General features: G+C 38.2%; 1 protein-coding gene across 1 annotated transcript in view; it reads left to right on the top strand.

The window, feature by feature from the left end:
* wls (Wnt ligand secretion mediator) overlaps positions 1 to 22,338 on the top strand; it is a 62,682-nt gene that overhangs the window by 11,360 nt on the left and 28,984 nt on the right. The window contains exons 2-3 of the mRNA XM_057858454.1: positions 9,599 to 9,871; positions 20,453 to 20,577. Coding sequence (XP_057714437.1) covers positions 9,599 to 9,871; positions 20,453 to 20,577 — 398 coding nt within the window. The remainder of the gene's footprint in view (positions 1 to 9,598; positions 9,872 to 20,452; positions 20,578 to 22,338) is intronic.

Raw genomic sequence — 22,338 nt, 5'->3', positions numbered from 1 at the left:
TCCAGAAACACCTTCCACACGTCTACTCTTCTTTGACTAGTTGCTTGCTTGGAAGCCTGTTTGCCACTGATTAATAGAGGTGGTAGTCTTTGGGCACCTAACGATTTGATTACAATTACGATTCAGAGGCAACTATTCGATTATAAATCGATTATTGATGACACCCATGAACCCCCCAAGTTATTAGCTGCTTTCAATGTTTCGTACATTAGTTACTAAAATTGTACAAAAAGCCTCTCAGGCTTAAAGTGCATGTGACACGAAAAAGCACGTTTATTTCATAATACACGCGGTATTTTATGCTCCTGAATGATATGGACCGCTTGGATGTGTGTGGAAGCGATCGCTATATTTATTTAGGTTTTTTGAATCCCGCGCCATGAAAATGAGTGACTTCTGGCTTCGGTCTTGCATTGAGGAGGAGGGCGCTGTGACGTGTACGGTAGAAGACGTCCTCTTCACTATTCAACGTACTGTTGTGTATGAGGACGAAGGATTCAGCTGATTTTGCGGATTAATACGTTTATTTTCCGCATCACGCAGAAAAATTATTCTGTATGAGGGAGAGGCATATGCGCCTTTTTGGAGTTTCAAAAGGTTCCCATTCACAGTGGATATTTACTGTGGGACCATTGGACTTACGAGGAAGTGAGTAAACATCTTGTTTTGTATTATGTCAAATACGAATACAGCGATTACAAAGTAAACACTACAAACTTTCTTTAAATAAAGGACTACTTACGTTTGATCATTGATAGGCATGTAAAAAGCTCTCCTCCTGCACATTAGCAGCACGTTAGCTGCACAACAACTGCAGCCACCCTCCTCCGGGGAACGAACTGTAAATTGCTCTCCGCCGGGCGGTTTGCCGATCCGCGAAGACAATCGACAACCCAGTCGTCATGTCAAATAATTGAGGCTAGTTATGTGTGATTTTCCGCTTCGAAGACTTTGAAACATCACTCGGTTCGGGTTAGCATGTCGGCTAGCTGTCACGCCTTTTGGTTTGTTTACATTCTCCGAAGCCGGGGAAGGGAAATGGCATATGTCCGATTTAGGTGTCATAAAATATCGTTCGGGAGGTGTGACAGTAAAGGTGAAGTCGACAGTTTTGACCATTATGGAGGAATTTTTGCAGTGTCGTCCTGAATAAATGCATTTTTATTATTTCATATTCCATTTAGCACAAGACTGTTATTTGGCATGACCATGCCATTTTTTTAGCAATTGGGGAAAATACTTGGATAAAAAGAATATCCTGTAAAAATAGTGAAGTAAAGAGACAGAAATTATGACATTTTGCAGCTCTCTTCGTCGCGTTTTCCTTGTTGTGAATAGTTCCCCCTCGACGGGCTGACTGGTCCTTCTCAAGCCATTTATATAGCTATTGGGGAAAAATACTTGGATAAAAAGAATATCCTGTAAAAATATTGGAGTAGAGAGACTGAAACAATGACATTTTGCGGCTCTCTTCATCGCGTTTTCCTCGTTCTGAATAATTCCCCCTCAATGGGCTGAATAGTAAAACCGATGAGCCCAGTCTACCGCTGACGTCATCCACCTGTTGGGGACGCTAAAGCCGTATAATGGTAGGCGTGGCTAACCAGCAGATTTAAAGACTAATTTCTCGTCATCTGCGCTTTGCTAAATTGTTGTATATAGTCGAATCGTCTCAAAATATGATTCTAATTCACATAATGATGCCATTTAAGAGTTTTTTTCTCCTGTCGTATGCTCTTTAAATAAACGACTATTTCAGTATCAAGGTAACAGTTCTAAACGGTTAATAAAATATTCAAGTCCCCATTCTGTATCAGCAGCTTTAAACTACATTTAATTAATTTAATGTTGTGAATCAACCGTTATAGTTGTTAAAATTTATTTATAAAATTATTATTTATAAATTGTTTTGAAAAACGCTCTAGAAATAAAATGTATTATTATTATTATTAAAATTGCTCCCAATATTCCATAATTTCCGTTCTGTCTACTTTAGACATGTGAAAGTTTTAAAACTGTTTTGAAGATGGTGTCAAGTTAAGATTTTGCGGATTTAGTATTTTAGATAAAAAGTTAATTAAATTTGCTACAACAGAGCCTTCTAGAGAAGTCTCCTGCTTGAAGATGTCTGTCGTTTCGCATCTAGTTTTCAATACATGCACTGCTAACGTCATTGAGTCTGTCATTTTGTATCTAGTTCTGTATACATATGATATCCATTGCCTACCGTAACATGATATGGATGTAGTTTGTAGCGGTTGTCGGCAGCAGTCAGGTATTATTGTTTTTTTATCTAGCGGCATGAGTTGAGCCAGAGCCGTGAGTTGAGCATTGTCATTAGCCGGGTAATGACAAGTAGGAGTGGGAACCTCAGGGCACCTCACGATACGATACGATTCGCGATACAAGGCTCACGATAACGATTATATCACGATACAGCGATTATCGATGTATTGGTCAGAAATTGGATACATGAAATTCTACGATACAACTGTTGAAACGGAAAAAAAAAAAAAAAGATATTTGAAAATAGAAAAAAATACTGTTTAAGTCATTTATTAAACAGTGACACCTTTTCTGTGCAACATTGCTGTAAAATATAAATCTACTGCAAATTGTGCCCCTGCACATATAGAGGAAACCAACCACGACCACTGATATCGCATGGAGAGATAAAAAAATAAATAAAAAGTGCCGTAGGTGTCAGCAGTTGAGCTTGGAGTGGGGCAATGATAAAATTGGTGGGTCTTTTCTTCGTATATGAACTTTGTTGCTTGATTTGACCACTTCCGCTATCTGCTTCAGCAATTAAGATGTCAGACTTGCTCAGTCACAGTCTTCCTCACCTTAAAAACAACAAAATAAAACAAAAAATATTAGCTACTTCATAGCGTTTGAGTTGAAATCCTGATTTTTTTTTTTTTGTGTTGGAAGTATTGAATTAAAAAAAATATGAATTGAATGTATAGAAATTAAAAATTCAATAATTACCTATTTTTAATATGTAGGCTACATCAATAATTACCTATTTTTAATATGTAGGCTACATTAATTATCATGCACATCACTTTATATATCTTGGAACCTATTCAAACCATTTTTATAGCTTATTGTATCAAAATGACAGTAATAACAGTTTGTGTAGTAAACTAGATGGAAATTGGTTCTCAAATAATTCGGTAAATTCATGTGGGCTTGTTCGATATTCATTTTCATCCAGTTTAGGGTCCTGGTTTATTTTATATCATTCAACACCAAATGTCATCAAAATAATACATGTAAATTAAAAAGTCAATTACATTGCAAAACTTTCTTACCTCAAGTGATGAAAGCAAAGCTCACAAACTCCAGTGTCCACTACGTCACCAGCTCCCAGTGAAACTTATTTTTCTTAGACAATTCTTGCATACAGCAGAGTCCTTGTTCACCTTGCTTCCTTTCTTGTTGGTGTAAAATCTAAAGTGTGTCCCCATGTGTGATTTGTAGCAATATTTTTCTCATTTTTTCCCTCCACCGTTCTCACGGAGCTTTTTTATTTTTTCAACCCACTTGGAGCTTCTCTTCTTCTCTAGACAACTTGTGCGCACTTTACCCTCACCGCCACTCCCGAGCGCCCCTAGTGGACCGCCAAGGAATTGCTCAACAAACATTGAGCAGTTTACAGCATCCATACTCCATTGTATGGCCAATATGTTAAATAAAAGTATCGATTCTTGGCGGGAGCATATCGATAACCCATCGGGTTGCAAAATATCGCGATATATCGCTGTATCGAGATATTGTCACACTCTTAATGACAAGCATGATGTTTACTCTCGGGATGCAATGCGGTCCGTTCCTCATTGTGTCCCGAAGATCGCGCTGACTGTGTTTTAGTTCCACTTTACTTGACATATTTCAATAATCGGAATTTGGATGTTTGTGAATCGTTCTCGAATCTTGCACGGCCGAATCGCGAATAATCTAAGAATCGGAAATTTCGCACACCTCTACTGATTAGCACTTTAAGTCATCTTAAATGCACCACTAATTTTTCTCATGAGCTGTATCTAAAATCTCCACTCTTTGTGTTCACCTTCACAAGTCAGTGCTTTCCTGAATCACTCATTTTTGCAGAATAGGGAGTCCGTTTGTTAGGGAACAGTCAGTTGTATTTGTTTTCATGCAGAACTGCAATCATCTGGTGCCAGCACTTCTTAGTTAAAATTGATTGAATGTCCGTTGCTGTCAATGGCAGCCAATGAGTCAAGAGGCTCAAATAAAGTTTTTTTTTTTCTCAAAACAATTTCAATTAAAAAGAAGAATTAACAAGAGTAAATGCAAATTTATTGACCTTAAAAGTTAAATACAACTGAACTGTACTAATGCTTTCTTTATTGCGGATTCCACTAGAGGGAGCCTTCTTATCACACTCTTTGCTGTTGGTGAAATCGTGACACGCGACGAGGTCACTGTATCAGTGTACACCTGAACAACTAACATATCGAACAAATGTTGCTCTCCCGCATGCCAGTCATTATGGGACTTATACACTGCAGCGATGCAATGTTTTGCTTCTTGCCTCTAGGTGACAGCTCTGCTTTCACACCTCATTCTTTTTCAATGTTAGTGTCTCATAACCAAGAACGGACATTTCCCAAGTGCCACTAACACTCTTGGGAGGAGTTTCACAATGTGTTGTACTTTAATTGGTGCAACCTGGATTGTTTAGTGGCAAAAATCGAAGTTTTTATTTTTTATTTTTATTTTTATTTTTTTTTTGGACTGCCCATTGGCCCAAAAATGATCAAGATATTTTGTCTTCATTCCATACCACCGTATTATAATTCGTTTTACGCATTTTTTTAAACCTGATTTTTTTGGGTGTTTTTTAACTGGTAGTTTCAAAGAACCTGCAGTGACAGTAACATGCAGTGGTAGACGGAGTCCTAATCAAGCTTTGCTGCTGTATCTTGTTTTCGGCAGTGTACAGAGAGCATAAGCCTGCGAATGTTAATAATGGTCATTTTTAGAAGTGGGAATCTTGGGGCACCTAACGATTCGATTACCATTACGATTCAGAGGCTACGGTTCGATTATAAATCGATTATTGATGTGCCCCCCACCCCCCGCTTTTAATGTTACGTACATTAGTCGGGCTAAACCAAACTACTATTTCAGTATCAGGTTAACAGTTCAAAACGGTAAATAAAATACTCAAGTCCCCATTCTGTATCAGCAGCTTTAAACGACATTCAATTAATTTAATTTTGTGAATCCACTGTTAAAGTTATTAAAATTGCTCCGTTATTCCATAATTTCCATTCTGTGTACTTTCTACATGTGAAAGTTTTAAAATGGTTTCATCATTTAAAGATAGATTTAATTCAAGATTTTGAAGTATATTTGGAGTATGGAGCATATTTTTAGGAGTATATTAGGTTCGCTACAAAAGAGCCTTCCAGAGAAGTCTACTGCTTTAAGATGTCGGCTGTTTAGTAACGTCGCCTTCGTCTGTCATACGCATCTAGTTCTCTATACATATTCTAACTAGAGGTGTGCAAAATTTCCGATTCTTAGATTATTCGCGATTCGGCCGTGGAAGATTCGAGAACGATTCACAAACATCCAAATTCCGATTATTGAAATATGCCAAGTAAAGCGGAAGTACAACACACTCAGCGCGCCGCGCGGTCAATGAGGAACGGAGCGAGAGTAGCTAAACATCATGCTTCTCACTACCCGGCCCCTCGGGCAATGCCAATGCTCAACTCACGGCTCTAGCTCAACTCATGCCGCGAGATAAAAAAAGACAACAACATACCTGACTGCTGCCGAAAAGCTGCTACAAAGTACATCCACATAATGTTACGGTAGATATCATTTATATAGGACTAGATGCAATATATATTCGGTAGCGTTAGCAGCACACCTACAAAAAGCTAGATGCGGGCGTTAGTAAACGGCCGCCATCTTAAAGCAGTACACTTCCCTGCAAGGCTGTTGTAGCGAACCTTCCAAGTAGAGCAGGGCGGTAAACCGAAAATTTACCGTCACCGAAATTCTTAACGATGACCGACGTAATTTTGACCATGTCGGTAAATTCGGTAAATTAATAAAACAAGAAAATATAGTCTTTTCATCCCGCTTTGATTCTGTGTTGTTCGTCTATGTTCATTCCCCTTTAAGAAAGCAGTGAATGTGCTTACGTAGGGAGTCACGTGATCATCAGGAAGCCAATCAAACAAAAGCCCGGTAAGCTAACGCTAGCAGCTAACGCTACAAGCAAAACGTGATGGAGTGTGGCTTAAGGGAGGTTCACCAAACTTTCAACCGACATTTAGTAGACTCTTGGTGGCATCCAGACGGGCTTTCACCCGCTGTCCTCCTTTGTTCTCACGATTTCCGGAGATGGTGCTTTCAGTGCTTTCTACTGGTAGCGAGGCTAACGCTAGCTAGCGGCTAACGCTACATATGAACGTTATGGAGTCGGATAGCGGCTCTAACATTGTCGAAACGGCTGAACTTAATGAGTGGATTGGGCACGGACTGCATCTAGCAATTACTATGTGGCGTTATTTTGTATCTGTCTGTGTGTGATTCCTCTGATAGCTTTTGTGATGGTAAAGCATTCAGCATAAAGTAGAATCCAACGGCAAAACTTATAATGACCGAGAAATGGCCCCAGCTATTTTTATTGTGCGTGCATTTATTAAAAAATGCACTGGGGGGGGGTGGACCCTTAAACCATAAAGTAAACACTTGTATTTAATAATTATGTCACAGCAGCCATTAACAATAAGTTGTCTTTTTGAAGTGTACTGTTCAAGCTGCAAGTCATTTGTGTTACAATTACATGTTTGCACAGGCATATTGATTTTGACAATGTACATTGTTCAAGTCATACACGCTGTTATAAATGTTCATACTTGAATTCTTATTGCTTACAATACATTTTTATAAACTTAATGTTTAGACTGCATGTACAATTGTTAAATACAGTATATCAAATTGAATGCTGGTAAATAAATCAACAAGAAATAGTTAATCTGTATTTCATGCATTGATTCAGATTTTCAAATTATATAACAGTCCGCTTGGGCGAATTTATCGGCATTTATCGTTATCGAGATAAATCTGCTCAATTTATCGTGATACATGTTTAAGGCCATATCGCCCAGCCCTACTTCCAAGCAAACCTAATTAACTTTTTATCGAAAAATACTCCTATATCGGTAAAACATTGACTTCTTCTATCTTTAAAATAGTTTTAAAACTTTCACATGTTGAAAGTAGACAAAAGGGAAATTATGGAATAACGGGAGCAATTTTAACAACTTTAACGGTTGATTCACAACATTAAATTAATTGAATGTAGTTTAAAGCTGCTGATACAGAATGGGGACTGGAGTTTTTTATTTACTGTTATTTTTGTATATTTGTTTACTGCTATATGTTAACTTGATACTGAAATAGTAGTTTGGTTTAGCCTGAGAGTATTTTTGAACAATTTTGGAACAAATGTACAAAACATTAAAAAAAAAAAAAAAAAAAAGGAGGGGGGTGCATCAATAATCGTTTTATAATCGAATCGGAGCCTCTGAATCGTAATCGTAATCGAATCGTTAGGTGCCCAAAGATTCCCAGCTCTAATTCTAACGCCGCCGTCTTCTGTCATTTCGCATCTAGTTCTATATTAGAGCTGGGCGGTAAACCGAAAATTTACCGTCAACGAAATTCTTCACGATGACCGACGTAATTTTGACCATGTCGGTAAATTCGGTAAATTAATAAAATAAGAAAATAGTCTTTTCATCCCGCTTTGACTCTGTGTTGTTCGTCTATGCTCATTCCCCTTTAAGAAAGCAGTGAATGTACTTACGTAGGGAGTCACGTGATCATCAGGAAGCCAATCAAACAGAAGCCCGGTAAGCTAACGCTAGCAGCTAATGCTACAAGCAAAACGTGATGGAGTGTGGCTTAAGGGAGGTTCGCCAAACTTTCACCCGACATTTAATAGACTCTTGGTGGCATCCAGACGGGCTTTCACCAGCTGTCCTCCCTTGTTCTCACAATTTCCGGAGATGGTGCTTTCAGTGCTTTCTACCGGTAGCCAGGCCACAGGCTAACGCTAGCCGCTAACGCTAGCGGCCGCTAGCGGCTAACGCTACAAATGAACGTGATGGAGTCGGATAGCGGCTCTAACCTTGTCGAAACGGCTGAATTTAATGAGTGGATTGGGCATGGACTGCATCTAGCAATTACTATGTCGCGTTATTTTGTATCTGACTGTGTGTGATTTCTCTGATAGCTTTTGTGATGGTAAAGCATTCAGCATAAAGCACAAATGGCCCCAGCTATTTTTCTGTATGTGTTTAATTCTGTGTCATTATTGCTATCATAAAATCTTAAGTGTTTCATTTGCAGAAGATCAATATAGCTTTAATGTGTGTCTGTCTGTCTGTCTGTCTGTTTGGGGGTTCATGTATGTGTGCATTTATTAAAAAATGCACTGGGGGGGGGGGGGAGACCCTGAAACCATAAAGTAAACACTTGTATTGAATAATTATGTCACAGCAGCCATTAACAATAAATTGTATTTTTGAAGTGTACTGTTCGAGCTGCAAGTCATTTGTGTTACAATGACATGTTTGCACAGGCATATCGATTTTGACAATGTACATTGTTCAAGCCATACACTCTGTTATAAATGCTCATACTTGAATTCTTATTGTTTACAATTCATTTGTATAAACCTAATGTCTAGACTGCATGTACATTTGTTAAATATATCAAATTGAATGCTGGTAACTAAATCAACAAGAAACTGTTAATCTGTATTTCATGCATTGATTCAGATTTTCAAATTATATAACAGTCCGCTTGGACGACTTTATCGTCGTTTATCGTTATCGAGATAAATCTGCTCCATTTATCGTGATACATGTTTAAGGCCATATCGCCCACCCCTATTCTATATACTGTATATGTGATATCTACTGTAGCATTATGTGGCTGTATGTTTATAGCAACTAGCAACTGTTTTTTTTTTTTTTTTGTAGTGGCTGCCGCAGTCAGTTATTTTATTTATTTATTTTTTTTAATGTAGCTGCATGAGTTGAATATATTTACTTTTGGTCTGTTCCTCATTGTGTCTCGAAGGCCGCGCTGACTGTGTTTTAGTTCGCTTCACCTGGTATAATTAAATAATCGTAATTTGGATGTTTGTGAAATGTTCTCAAATCTTCCACGGCCGAATCACGAATAATCTAAGAATCGGAAATTTCGCATGCCTCTAGTTATTTTTGTTAGTGCGTGAATTGTTTCCTAATGTGAATTGGCATTAAGCTTGTGTTCAATTTTACAGTTTACCTCAACTGTAGTGTAATAAACGGCTAGAAAAACTCTTTTTGGCCAAATTGTAGCCAAGCTGCATTTTTACAATGTTTGATTAATTAAAGAGGTCGTGAATAATCGGCAAAATTGACTTTGTATTTTCATCAATATACGATTCTGATCATAAAATTACCCGGACCGACATTTTGTGTTCACACAATGTTTAATGTGTAGCAATTGTCTTTCATTGTAATCTTGAAATCCGCCTTCCTGTTTTTACCAGCTCCTAGCCCCACCACTGCAGTCCACTACCTGGCCACCAAATGTGTGGACACTGTCAAGCATCGCCAGGAAACCAAGTGGTTCATGCCTTGGGGTCCTAACCAATGTGACAAGATCCGGAACCTTGAAGAGGCCACGGCTAAGAGGATTGAGGCCAACAACATTGTGTTTGCTGTGCACATTCCTCTGCCTAACAAGGAGATGAGTCCCTGGTTCCAGTTCATGCTAGTCATCCTGCAGTTTGACATTGCATTCAAGATGTACAACCAGATAGGTGAGATCGTTTTTGCAGTTGATTATCCTTTTAAAAATATGACACTAAGTTTATTACCTGTACACCTTCATGTACTAGTATACTCATATAGTTGCCACGATTTCCCTTCAGCCTCACTGAGACTGTTTTGTAAACTCGACATCACGACTCTTGTTCAGGGTGATGGAGTTCAGGATGTGTCACTTTGGCAGCGCAGGCTTTAATAACTCACACTTTTATTTACAAAGCACTGATTTGTTTAAACCCATAAATTACTACACTGCTCTTGCGCTAAAACTTCATTAGGTTTGTGAAACACAGGCCAATCAAGGTTTTATATTTCACATTAAAAATGGAATAAATTAAATGTGATTCAGTCACGTGTGGTTAGAAGGTGCCTAAAACAAACACAAGCACCATTGAATCCTGTTTTGTCTGCTGTCTGTATTTGCTTTTTGGCACTTCTTTTTCTCCATGACATTCAACTTGAGTACACTTAGAAGGAATTTATTACCTAGAAAATACACAGTTGGATGAATATGGCTGGAAGTCAAGTGTTCAGACACAAGAGTATGTCCATAAGGATGTAAGAGGCCAATAGAATACTGTAATAAATTAAGTCTTGAGCTTTTGCTTTCAAATGTTTCGACCTGCCTTTTTTTTTTTCCTAATAGATTTGAGCAGTCAAACTGATGTTTTTTTTTTTTCATAAAACAACGTATTATATGTTGTTTAACAAAGCTTGTACCTTGAGTTTGCTAGTTTAAACATTAGCAAACACCCAAGTAGTAGTTCTAAACCTTTGTTAAAACAACATATATTTGAACTCAATCTATAGCTTTGTCTTTATATTTATATATAATATATAACTTGGGATGTCCCAATCCGATTACGTGATTGGACATCGGGCAGATAGTGCCAATTTTCAGGGGATCGTAATCAGGTGAAAAGGATAGAGTTTTAATTAGAAAATATATACCAGTATTTGTTTTCTGATTCATGCTTGTACAGCGCCACACCCTCCCTCCTGCTGAGCAGTGCGACCAAAATTTTTCTTGGCCACCAGTGCAGCTGGTGTTTGGTACTTGGTTAACCATGATTGACAGGTTTGTAGCTTTGATATTGCCAGAGCAACTTTGGTGTGCTGATTGAACACTCCAAGGGGCCGTTTACATGGTGACTCTCCGAGAATACGAAAAATTTCAAATTTTCATTTATATGGGCTCGTCTCCATTCGAGCAATGTCACAATTCCTCATGAAAACGATGTAGTATTCATGCCAGGCCCTAAGGTGTAGTGCAGATTTACAAGGCGACAGCGAATGATGCACTTTGACCCCACCAAGCTCCTCAGCCCGGAAAAAAATATGCCCGCCCACTTGAAGCAATGGCATTTTTCTTTTGTTCAAAAAGGCAAAAAAATCGAAACATTCAACATATTTAATTTAAAAATATTATTAATAAAGTAAATTAAAGCAGACATTCCACCAAATTTGCTGTTTTTAATGTTTAGTAGCAATGCTGCGCACGCTCAATGTGACAAGTACGAGTGCCGATGTTATCGGCGTGGGGTCTTTGATATGCATGCGGAGCAAGCCCCCCACAATCCCCCGCAATCGACTTCTTCCACTTTAGAGGCAGGATTCAGAATTTTTTGTCTTCGCCAACACCATATGCACGCAAGGCCATTCCACTACTCGGTTTGCCTGGCACAGCCAGACTATTCTCCCTGTATTTTTCAAAGACTGTGAGAAATAGTCTGGGACCCAGCCCATTAACAGCCTCTCGAGCAAGGTACAAAATCAACTGTCCAATTAGATTCGTTTATTTGCGTGACGTGTTCTTAACGACTAACTTCACTCTTGGGAGCCGAAAGTCGTCTCTACAACAACACAGATGGCAAACGGGAGAGCCGAGAATATGTTCCCATCCGCGGTAAAACCAGTTTTAAATGACCAAAAACACATTTGAAACAAGTCATTGACAACAGTCAACATGGCTCGCGCTAGCCATGTTGAATAAACCTCTCCATTCTCCCGTCACGCGAATAACTTGTCACTTTAACAACGTCACATCTGCCCATTGCTGATTGGTCCACTCCGCTGTCTGTTTGCTGGGCTTGCTCCGCCCTTGGAATTTGATCTGCCGGACGGTCGCCAGACTCAATTGCTGGAACAGCGGTGAGTTTGGTTTACCAGGCAACAACTAAGTCATTGCGTCTTTGTGTCGCAGAGTCGCCATGTAAACTGCCCCTAAATTGTCCAAAAGTGTCAGGCTACATCTGCACTAGGACAGATAATGGCCTTAGACATGTAATTAGTTGGACATGTCTGCTACACTAGATGGCATCTACTACACGCATGATGGCATCGTAAACAATGGAGTTGGACGATCACAACTAGCATTCCCGCTCACTTTTTCTTTTTCACACATTTTTCTTGTACCTTTCAATTACGTCCAATAATGTGCTTCAATTCAGTGCCCATTTGTGGTCCTTCCATCGCGGATGACGCGCAGATGAGCATTTTTTTACAGAGCTCGTCTCCCGCGTTGTCTCCGGTCAGGCAGCTGTGGGGCTGGCCCCTCCCAACTCAATGCCGACCGAACATGAATGTATTAAAATTAGGCCTGTCAACAATAACGCGGTAACGACCATAATTAATCTGGAAATATTAACGCATAAAAAAAATAATAACGCAATTTACCGCTCACTAAGTTTGGCCACAACTGCCTCCCGTAGTCCCACGCGCTGATGTTTACATTCTCCGCGCGGCAATGCAGGACCATGATGAATGAGGATGATGACCTAGGACTGCTTCATGGAAAATTCCGTTTTAAAGAGCTGCCTAATAGAAATCTGGATAAAACCAAAGTTGTGTGCACATACTGCTGTAATGAACTTTGATCGAAGCTCAACCAGCCTAAAGTACCACCTTCGGGCAAAGCATATCTTCGCTAGTGTTAGCAATGACGCTAATACTGCGGGAACAAGCCGTAGTCATCAAGCTGCACTGGCAGCGTGCGGACTCGGACTTGTCAACAAAAAGACAACAAGTAGGTGATTACTGCTATCGCTACTTGGGTAGCCGGAGACTGTAGAGTGTAGACCCATTATCATAGTTGACGACGAGGGCCTTGAAAATCAAATGACAACAAACAACAACCAATGACAAACCACTAAACAGGTACAAGGCAGTGCCTGCATCGACTTATGTCCACTACAGTGGTGATCTGCGCACAGTGGTGCCCACACTAAGCTGGCCCACCTTGCAAAAAAAGTGTCTGGTCACAACTGCCACAACCGTTCCTTGCGAGAGACTGTTTTCTTTGACAGGGCACATTGTTCAAAAGAAAAGGTTTGCTCTTTTATCTGAATGTCAACAAGCTAGTTTGCCAGAGCAGTTGGTTAAAAAAAATAGAGTATGACTGGTTAACTTAAGCAGTGTTTCTAAACACCTTGACACACAGTTTAGTGTAATATTTTTCCGTTAAGTGTGTGAAAATTTACAGTTTATTTTTTTTATATCTCACACAGCTTTCAGGCCATTTAGTGTAAAACTGCAAATGCTGCATTTATTTGTGTGAAATGTTCATTTTAACAGACCAGTTGTTTACACATTTTTTGAAACACTAGCTATTGTCACTGTATTGTGCTTGTCTGCTCTTTAAATTGTTAGTTAATTTTGGGTAATATGCCAAATGGTACTTGAGCCACATTGTTAGTCTGAGGCACTTTAATCTGGTAAAGCTCTTTGCTGTACAATACAGACAATTTATTTTATTTTTTATTTTATACGAGCTGAGTTGTTAAATAAAATTTTAAAACTCTATTTGGTCAAGTATTAATTCATTCACACATTATACATTTGATCTTAATACAAATTTTATGTCAATTATAGTATTTTCCTAAACATTTTTTCCTGAAGAGCAACTTTATTCATCCCGAGGGAAATGTGATTAGTCTTGATTAATCACACAGTTGACATATGATTAACTAGATTACATTTTTTAATCGTTTGACAGCACTAATTAAAATGCATAGAGGAAAATTAAACCCCGAAAAGTGACCTGCGTGGTGCCCCCAGTCAAAGAGGCACGTGATCAGTGTTTTTCATGACATTTCTGCCTGTCAAAACTGTTGCCACTTCCATGATCGCCACCGTTATGCACAAGCACTCCTGGTTGCGGCTTCCAGGAAATATACGCAGCGCCACATCATATGTTTCTATTTGTTACTTTCGAAGTGGTGAGAGCATAACTGAGCATCGATTGTAACATCCCAAGTAACGATGTCAGACTTTTGTTGTTTTCTAAAGGGTTATATCAAACACAACTCGGCGACTGCTCGTAAAAGCCGAGCGTCCTCTCCCTTCACTCTCGCTCCCGCGTGATGCGTTCAGTTGCGTCTACGAAAAAAAACTGATAACAAAATGGAGTTCCCGACCCCTGGTCTTAAAGGTATAGTAATTTTGAAATATCATGCCGGCGAGCAATGATTTTCAGGTTTAGAGATAAACAGCGCGGGCGATGACGTAACATAGGAGGGTGTTCCTTTCAACGCATGCGTAACTTTGCGCAAATGCTGGCATGCTTTGCAGAAGTGGGGGGCTTAAACGCACATTAAACGTAAGTGCGGACAGGTGTAAAAATAGTCTGCAAAATACCCTTGAGTCTGTCCTAGTGTAGACGTAGTCTAAGTGTGTGCGTGAATGGTTGTGTGTCGAAATGTGCCTTGCAAATGGCTGACAAACTGTTTAGGGTGTACACTGCCTTCTGCCTGGAGTTGGCTGTAATAGGCACCCCGTAACCCTTGTAAGGATAAGCGGTTCATAAGATGAATGAATGAATTATATGAATGTTATGGAGAGTGATTAAAAGTATAAATGTGGGTAAGGCTACATTTTGTGCTGGTGGAACTTAAGAAAAAAACGTTTGATGCACCAGTGCAATCAATGCAGAATGTAAGTGTGGAGCCTCAGCAATATATATCATTCAGGCCTAATTTATATATATTTTTTAGTTTTAAGGGCTAAAAAATGACAATCTAGGAATACAATGGCATTTCCAAAAGATACAGAAATACTAGTATATCTTTTATACTCTGCAACACTCCCAAAAAACTGCAAGTACTGTAAAAAGTACAGTACTGTAACATGTTTAGAACTGTTGTTCAACTTCAAAAACCGAAGTTTTTATTATCGGGACTCATATGGGCAGTTTCTCTAAATCAGGTGACTCGGACTCTGGTGCAAAAATATGCGATCCGGATATCCGTAATATATATTATACAATACTTCTAGTCAAGGTACATAAATTACTTGATTCTTCACATTTTTGCAAATTTCATATATGGTAGCCCCAGTATGAGGACAACCATGAGAGCAAATGGGTTTAAAAATAGCAGAAAACTTAAAAAGCTTTTGTTGTTCTGTAATTATTTATGAGCTATCCTCTCTGACCTTGCTTGTCTTGTCTAAATAGTCATGCCACAGTAACGTGCCAACATTCTCTGCCCTAGTTGAAGTGTATAAGTAAAGTGGGGATTGTTTACTGTCTGGCAGCCAGACAGATGAATCTTTGATTCAACCTGGACCACAGACGGATGTTTCTCTAATGGACTGAGGAACCTTTTTGATGAAAAGTGCAACAATATGAAGTTTATGGTATGAGGTCAACTTGTCAAGGAGTAAAAAAAAAAAATTGTTTTAAAAATGGATTAATCACTTCAAAACTGTTACACTGACACTGTTGTCAGTTCATCAAAACCTTATTTTAAACATTCTGTTCAGCATCTCTTCTTGACTTCACAGACAAATATTTGTAGCAGAGATCATTGTTACCCATATTAAGCGCTCCACCCACCTGCAGCACCTCTTGGCTTAGCGCCAGCAATAACACAGCTGTTGAGGAGGCTTAGTTTCCCTGGTGATGGCCACTGGGCTGGAGTGGAATGTTGCATGAAGTGAACTCGCAAACTGGCAGCCTAATGGCAGTGAAGGGCGATACAGAGACGTCTCATCTGACTCTCTCTCCCTTCCTGCATTTTCCCCTTTCCCATGGCACAGGTTAGCGGGTTTCTTTCTCTTCATTCCAGCTTGTTTCATAACACCACAAGAGGCTTTCCTGCAGGGGGAAGGAGAGAACACTTGGCTTTGTAATAGGATCTAAAGATGCTGTCTTAATAGCTGGGATTAGGAGTTGGGTGGTGGGTTCTTGGAGGTCATCTTAACGTAGTGTTGAATCAATTGGGAAGTAACCGATACGGGAAAAAAAAAAACACGGGGGAAAAAAAAAAGTTGGCATTACTTTTAAGTCAACCCATTTCACTTGAATTTTCACATTTGGGTTGAAAAACGGCAACAAAACATTATCAGTTAAAACTCAACATTTTTAGTGAACTGCAATTCCGTTGACTGAAAATTTTCAAGTTTCAAACAAAGGTTATCGTTCACGAAAACGGAAAAAAGAAAAGTTCATTAACTGAAATTTAAAAAAAAAAAAAAACAACAGCCCTATAGCTAACACACTGTTGTGTAAATAAAACATTGAAAATAAAAACAATAATCCAGTTATTTTTGGATTCCCAACATTTTCGCATCGGAGTGACAATATTCAAAATGACTGTACATTTTAAAAAAAAAGTGTTTTTTTTTTGTTTTTTTTATTTTTTAAATAAATTATGCACCCTACAAATAACTTGGATATACAGATTCTTCTTTACTAAGATCAGATGTTTTCCAAGATATTTTGCCTTTATTTTGAAACAATTAAAAATAATAAAAAATAACTTGAAATTATTAGCTTTAGTTTAGGTGAAAATTAAAACTACCATATTTTCCGCACTGTAAGGCACACCTAAAAGCCTTCAATTTTGTCAAAAGCAGACAGTGCGCCTAATGATCCGATGCGCCTTATACTAGTAATACTAGTATATGGATCAGTATTGGTAAATCATGGCATGACATTCCCTTTAGTGCACCTCCACCTAGTGGATGTATAACGCAACCCCAACAACTACTACTACTTCGCCTTATAATGCGGTGCGCCCAATACAGGTAGTCCCCGGGTCTCGACGTAGCCGACTTAGGTGATTTCGACTTTACGAAGCCAGAGTCTCGTCCACCATGTTGTTTCCAGTTGGTTTTGGTTGGGGAAAAAAAAAAAAAAAAAAAAAGATATACTGTACATATATATATATATATATATATATATACAGTGGGGAGAACAAGTATTTGATACAGTCAATGGGAAAACCCATTGGCAGTGTATCAAATACTTGTTCTCCCCACTATATATATATATATATATATATATATATATATATAATGTTGACTTTGTTTTGTGATGCATGCTTTTATTTTGGCGCAGGAAGCGCAGAGCAGGTAGTACTTCCGAATGTGATTAAGAGCGCATTTACACACAAAGAAGAATGCACGCGCACACACGAGGAAGAGCACATTTACGACCTACTAATCGTTTGTGTGGATTGTTATTGCAGTATCAGCAGCTAGTCATTAGGGGTGTGCCATCTTAGGCACCCCACGATTCGATTTGATTACGATTCAGGGTGCTACGATTTGATTATTGAACGATGATCACGGTGTTGACGATGATCACGGTTATCACGATTATCGATGCATCGTACATTACTAAATAATAAAGTAGCCCAAAAAAATTATGTCCATTATTTATTAAAACATTTCTAATGATTCAACAGGAACAAGAAAGTGCAAAATCATTACCATTTTAAATGCCGTACTTATTTCTCAACATGCCTATACAAAACAAGATGCTCTTTTTCTCAAGAAGGTGCAAAAACATTAGCTGTTTCAAACAGCAATACTTATTTCTCTCAACAATAGGGGTGTGGCAAAATATTGAAATGGTGATATATCGTGATACTTTGTATCCCAAAAGGTTATTGATATGCTCGTACCAAGAATCGAGATATCGTTTTAAAAAGGTGTCAGTGTTTTAAAAAAAAAAAAAAAAAAAAAAAAAAAAAAAAAAAGGGAACAACAAGTTGCTACCAAAATCTTCACCATAATAGCATCTTGGGTAACTCTAAGGATGCCATTGACGGTGCTCGACGCCCAATCCATTTAGACTGGGAATGTTCGTTCATTCGAAATAGGGCGGCAGCTATTGATTATTTAAGGAGCCGATTAATCGATGAACAATTTCTTTCCGAATAATCGAGTACTCGGATAAGGGACATAGAAAATTAAAAAAAGTAATAATAAAAAGTCCGCTAGCTTAAATGTTATAAAATGCTAACACTTTTTTACAATGCTCTTAACAAGTGGCTCAGACACATATTCCCACAAATAATGGCTAAATAGACCTTTAAACTAAATTACGAATGCATTCAAAAAAATCATTAGCTCAAACAAAAACTTAGCTTATGGTGGTCTTAACAGGGAGCAGATGGATTCAGCCATGTGAAATGAGGTAGACTCGAGGGCCGTGTATCAACCCAAATCAATGAAAATAAATGCAAAAACTTTCAAAACGAACCATTACAAGGCCACTTTAATCAAACGAATACTCGAAGCAGCAAAATTTAATTTGAATCTTTTTTTCTAATCGAATACTCGAGTTAATTGATTAATCGTTGCAGCACTAATTCGACACCAGAACATTCACAGTCCATCCGTCCGATTTTTCGGGGCATTTACAGGTCACTTGCTGTTTATTTTAGGGCATTTACAGGTCATTTTCTGTTGAGTTTGAGTCACTGCCTATTCTTTTGGGTGGTTCCCAGGTCACTTCCTGTTTATTTTGAGTTACAGAACAGGAAGTGACCCATAAAATACCCCCAAATCAACAGGAAGTAACTGAAAATTAACAAGCAAATGACCTTTTACTTAAATGGCCCAAAATTACCTCATTGTCTGGCATTGGCTGCCAATGACGGCCATGGACGTTCAATCCGTTTGAAGTGGGAGGGATGACAGCGAATGAAGATTCGTTCATTCGCTGCCATCCCTCCCAGTTCAAATGGATTGGACGTCTACAAGTGATAACTCATTCCAATTCACAGCAGAAGCTTGTTTTGGTGTTTATTAGTTGTTTGCAGAATATCCTAGAATAATTCCTGACCAATGTATCGATAATTGTTGCATTGCCATATCGTCAGATCATCGTTATTGTGAGCTTTGTATCGCAAATTGTATCGTGCGGTAACAAGAGGTTCCCACTCCTCAACAATACAATAAAATTTACACTGGTGGAATGAACTCCACATTTTCTGGAAACAAACAACCAATATACTTTGTTTTCACAGATTTCTGTACTATTTCGCATGTTTGTAGTGTTACCGCTGTCCTTAATCCTGGTTTTACACGTTCTGCATCTGGAATAACTTTTGTACACCACCCAACAATGAACAACTTGACATGGAAATAAAAGTCGCTTATTAGCATTGCGCTCGGCGCTAACTTGTAACATCTCAAAAACAACAACGATAAAGGCTAAACAGTACAAGTGGGCTCGTGTACTCACCTCTGATAGAGGGACTTGGCAAAACACTAGGGACTTTTTCCAATTAACACGATTTGAACCTACTGCTGAACATTGAAAGACATGGAGCAACGAACTATCTTTCTTCCCCTCTTGCTCTAAAAAATAACTTGCACACAAAAGCGCGACCGCCGGGTTCCTTTCTGTCACATATGTACACAAATTTATTTTCCAGTCTTTTGAAAAGGAGTAAGTCTGTCGCTCAGTAACCAGCAGCACCCATCATAACGTTTTGCTTGCGTCTTGTAAAGGTGTCCGGGCGGCAGACGTGTCTTGAATTTCGTTCCGCTACGAGCGGCTCTCATAAAGTTATTAGAGAAAATCATCGTTTTGAACATTTATGAATCGTAATTGAATTGTCACGTGTTGAATCGGCACGCATCTGATAATCGGATTTTTTGGTACTCCCTTATTAGTTATAAACGCAAATTTGAATTGCTGTTATTGCAGATGAAACGTGATTTAATTTAATTTTTATTTTAGTTTCATTCTGCACGTGTTGATGTCATGAGCAGCTGAATAAAGTCAGTAAACCACACAGACACAGGACATGTTTTTGGATAGTTATTTTGAGATTAAGGGGTACCTAAAGTGTTAATTCCGATTTATGTGAAAATTTGTGTTTCATTGCCAGGGTAGTAACGGAACTCGTTTATAACCCAGGGACTACCTGTATATGAAAAGTTTTAAAATAGGCAATTGAAGGTGCGCCTTGTACTCTGATGCGTCTTATAGTGCGGAAAATACAGTAATTTAACCTACCTGAATTACAGGGGGAAAAAAATCAAAACTGGAGAATTGAAGAATTTGAGGTATGTCAACATAAGATCTTGAGTTAACATGACTAATAGAAGGATTTGTATTACAGTGCGGGTGTATTGATGTATTATGCATATATTAGTCCTGTTCACTAATTGGCAGCCATTGACGTCCAATATTAAACTAGGAGGGCTGACACTAAACAACTTCTTCCCTCAAAAAAAAAAAGACCACAGTCGTTTGCCATGATGACCTCATCATCACTCAACTTTTTTCCAAATGACCTTCTTGGGTTCAAACTGGCTGTTATTTTTGCTTCCAGAGGATGGTGCGATGGTTACCGTTGATGTGAGCCTGGCCTATCGAGATGATACAGTCAGTGAGTGGACGCAGATGGCTCACTCACTTGAACAACGGAAGCTCAACTGCAATTTTACAATTTCCAAGGTGAGTGAAAAAAGTCCACTTGTAAATGCGGTCGATATTGGAGTTCGTACAAATAAATGTGCATATTCCTCAATGCAAATTGTGTGAAATGTTACAACTGCTTAATCTATATCGATTTGTTAAGCACAATTAGATTGAAATGGATCAAAACAACGATTACCATCGTCATCATTTCGATATGCCGTTGTATTGATTTTTTTTTTTCATTGAAAACGTCTGAAATCTTTCAAACACTGAAAAATTTCAAACACATCAAAATTGCTTTATATTTTTTATTGCTTCAGACATAAATTGGCTATCAGTTGATGAGACATGTCTGTAGGGGGTCCCAGGCAGAGTGTCGTGGCAGTTTTCACTGCGATAAACCTATACACGCTGCGTTCTAATGCCGGAATTAGGTGGAAACAGGACAAAAATTTTATTGCATACAAGCAGGAGTGTTTCAAGAGTGATTTGGTCAAGGATTTAAGGTAATAAATATTTATAATAGCACCATGCATGCACTCTGAAACGTGAAAAAAATTAGCGTATCTTTAGCTTGAAATATTTACGTAAAATGAATGATAACTGCCCTTTTTTTGCTCTTAACCAAGAATCTATACAGTTTTACGTTCATATCTATAGAAATTTCGGGATTTACGCCCCCCCCCCAAGAATTTTCAATTTAAAAAGCTCTTTGTTTTGTGACGGCCTCGAAGTCAGATTTTGTATCCACCTGTATACACAATAGCGTAACTTTACATTCAAATGATCAGGTAATTTTTGGGGCAAAAAACTAGTAATTTAGACATTTCTGAGTCTACCAAAAAAAAAAAAAAAAAATCTGCTTTTATTGGTTTTATTTTATGTAACGTTTCAATCTAAAAACGACAAGGGCCAGATGGCCGGAAAGATGTGCTGAGGCAATAGTGACATCGGAATTCAACCTAAATAAGTAGTAATTGTATGTAGAAAAATGCAAAATTTGCTTTGCTTGAGTAAAATTAAGATGATTCTTCATGCTTTCCTACAGTATTAAGTTTCTGATGTAAAAATTAGTAATTTATTAGCTGTTGAAAACTTTGCACCAAATTAGAAAACATGAAGTCGCTATTTCGGGCAAAAATTTATATGTTAAATTTTTTTTGTTTATTTATTGTTTATTGTAATCATCATCAGTATCATTGACAGTTACAAGATTGCATTGTGATATAATTTACCCGAAGAAAAAACAAAGAAAAGACAAGGGAGAAGCCTGAGCTCAGTTTTGCTATTGATCCTGAAAATATAGGTGATTTTCTCTGCATTTGGTGATTTTTTTTTTTTTTTATGCATTTAGTGTAAAATCTGAGAATTTTTATTGCAATTTTAAGTTTTGTTATACAAAAAAATAATTAATCGTGATTTTATTAGGGAACAACTTTAATTTTTTTGATGCCGCTGCTCATGGACACTCATATACTGTATGCCTAAGGGAGGAGCCTGTTTTAGTTTTAGGTCGCTAGTGGCTTTGGTTTTGAAAATATTTGATTTTCAAGTTTTTGAAAATAGGCCCCGCGCCCGTTTCCCGTCGACTGATAGTGAAGTGTATGCTTCAGGTAAAGTGGAACGGATAATTTTGTAATGAATCAATTAAAGGGGAAATGTGAACTAAGGTTGGCAAACCATGTTTTTGAATAATATCAATGGCTAAACAATTATAAGCATATTTTCATTATATTTTTTTTTAACGCAACCCTTCCAGATTCTTTGTTTAACCCATAGCAACGCCCTTGACAACGA

The sequence above is a fragment of the Corythoichthys intestinalis genome, chromosome 14 (genome assembly GCF_030265065.1).
Source record: "Corythoichthys intestinalis isolate RoL2023-P3 chromosome 14, ASM3026506v1, whole genome shotgun sequence".
In the NCBI taxonomy this organism is placed as follows: Eukaryota; Metazoa; Chordata; class Actinopteri; order Syngnathiformes; family Syngnathidae; genus Corythoichthys; species Corythoichthys intestinalis.
The sequence above is the reverse complement of the archived record's forward strand: the minus strand, read 5'-3'. Positions and strand labels throughout refer to the sequence as shown.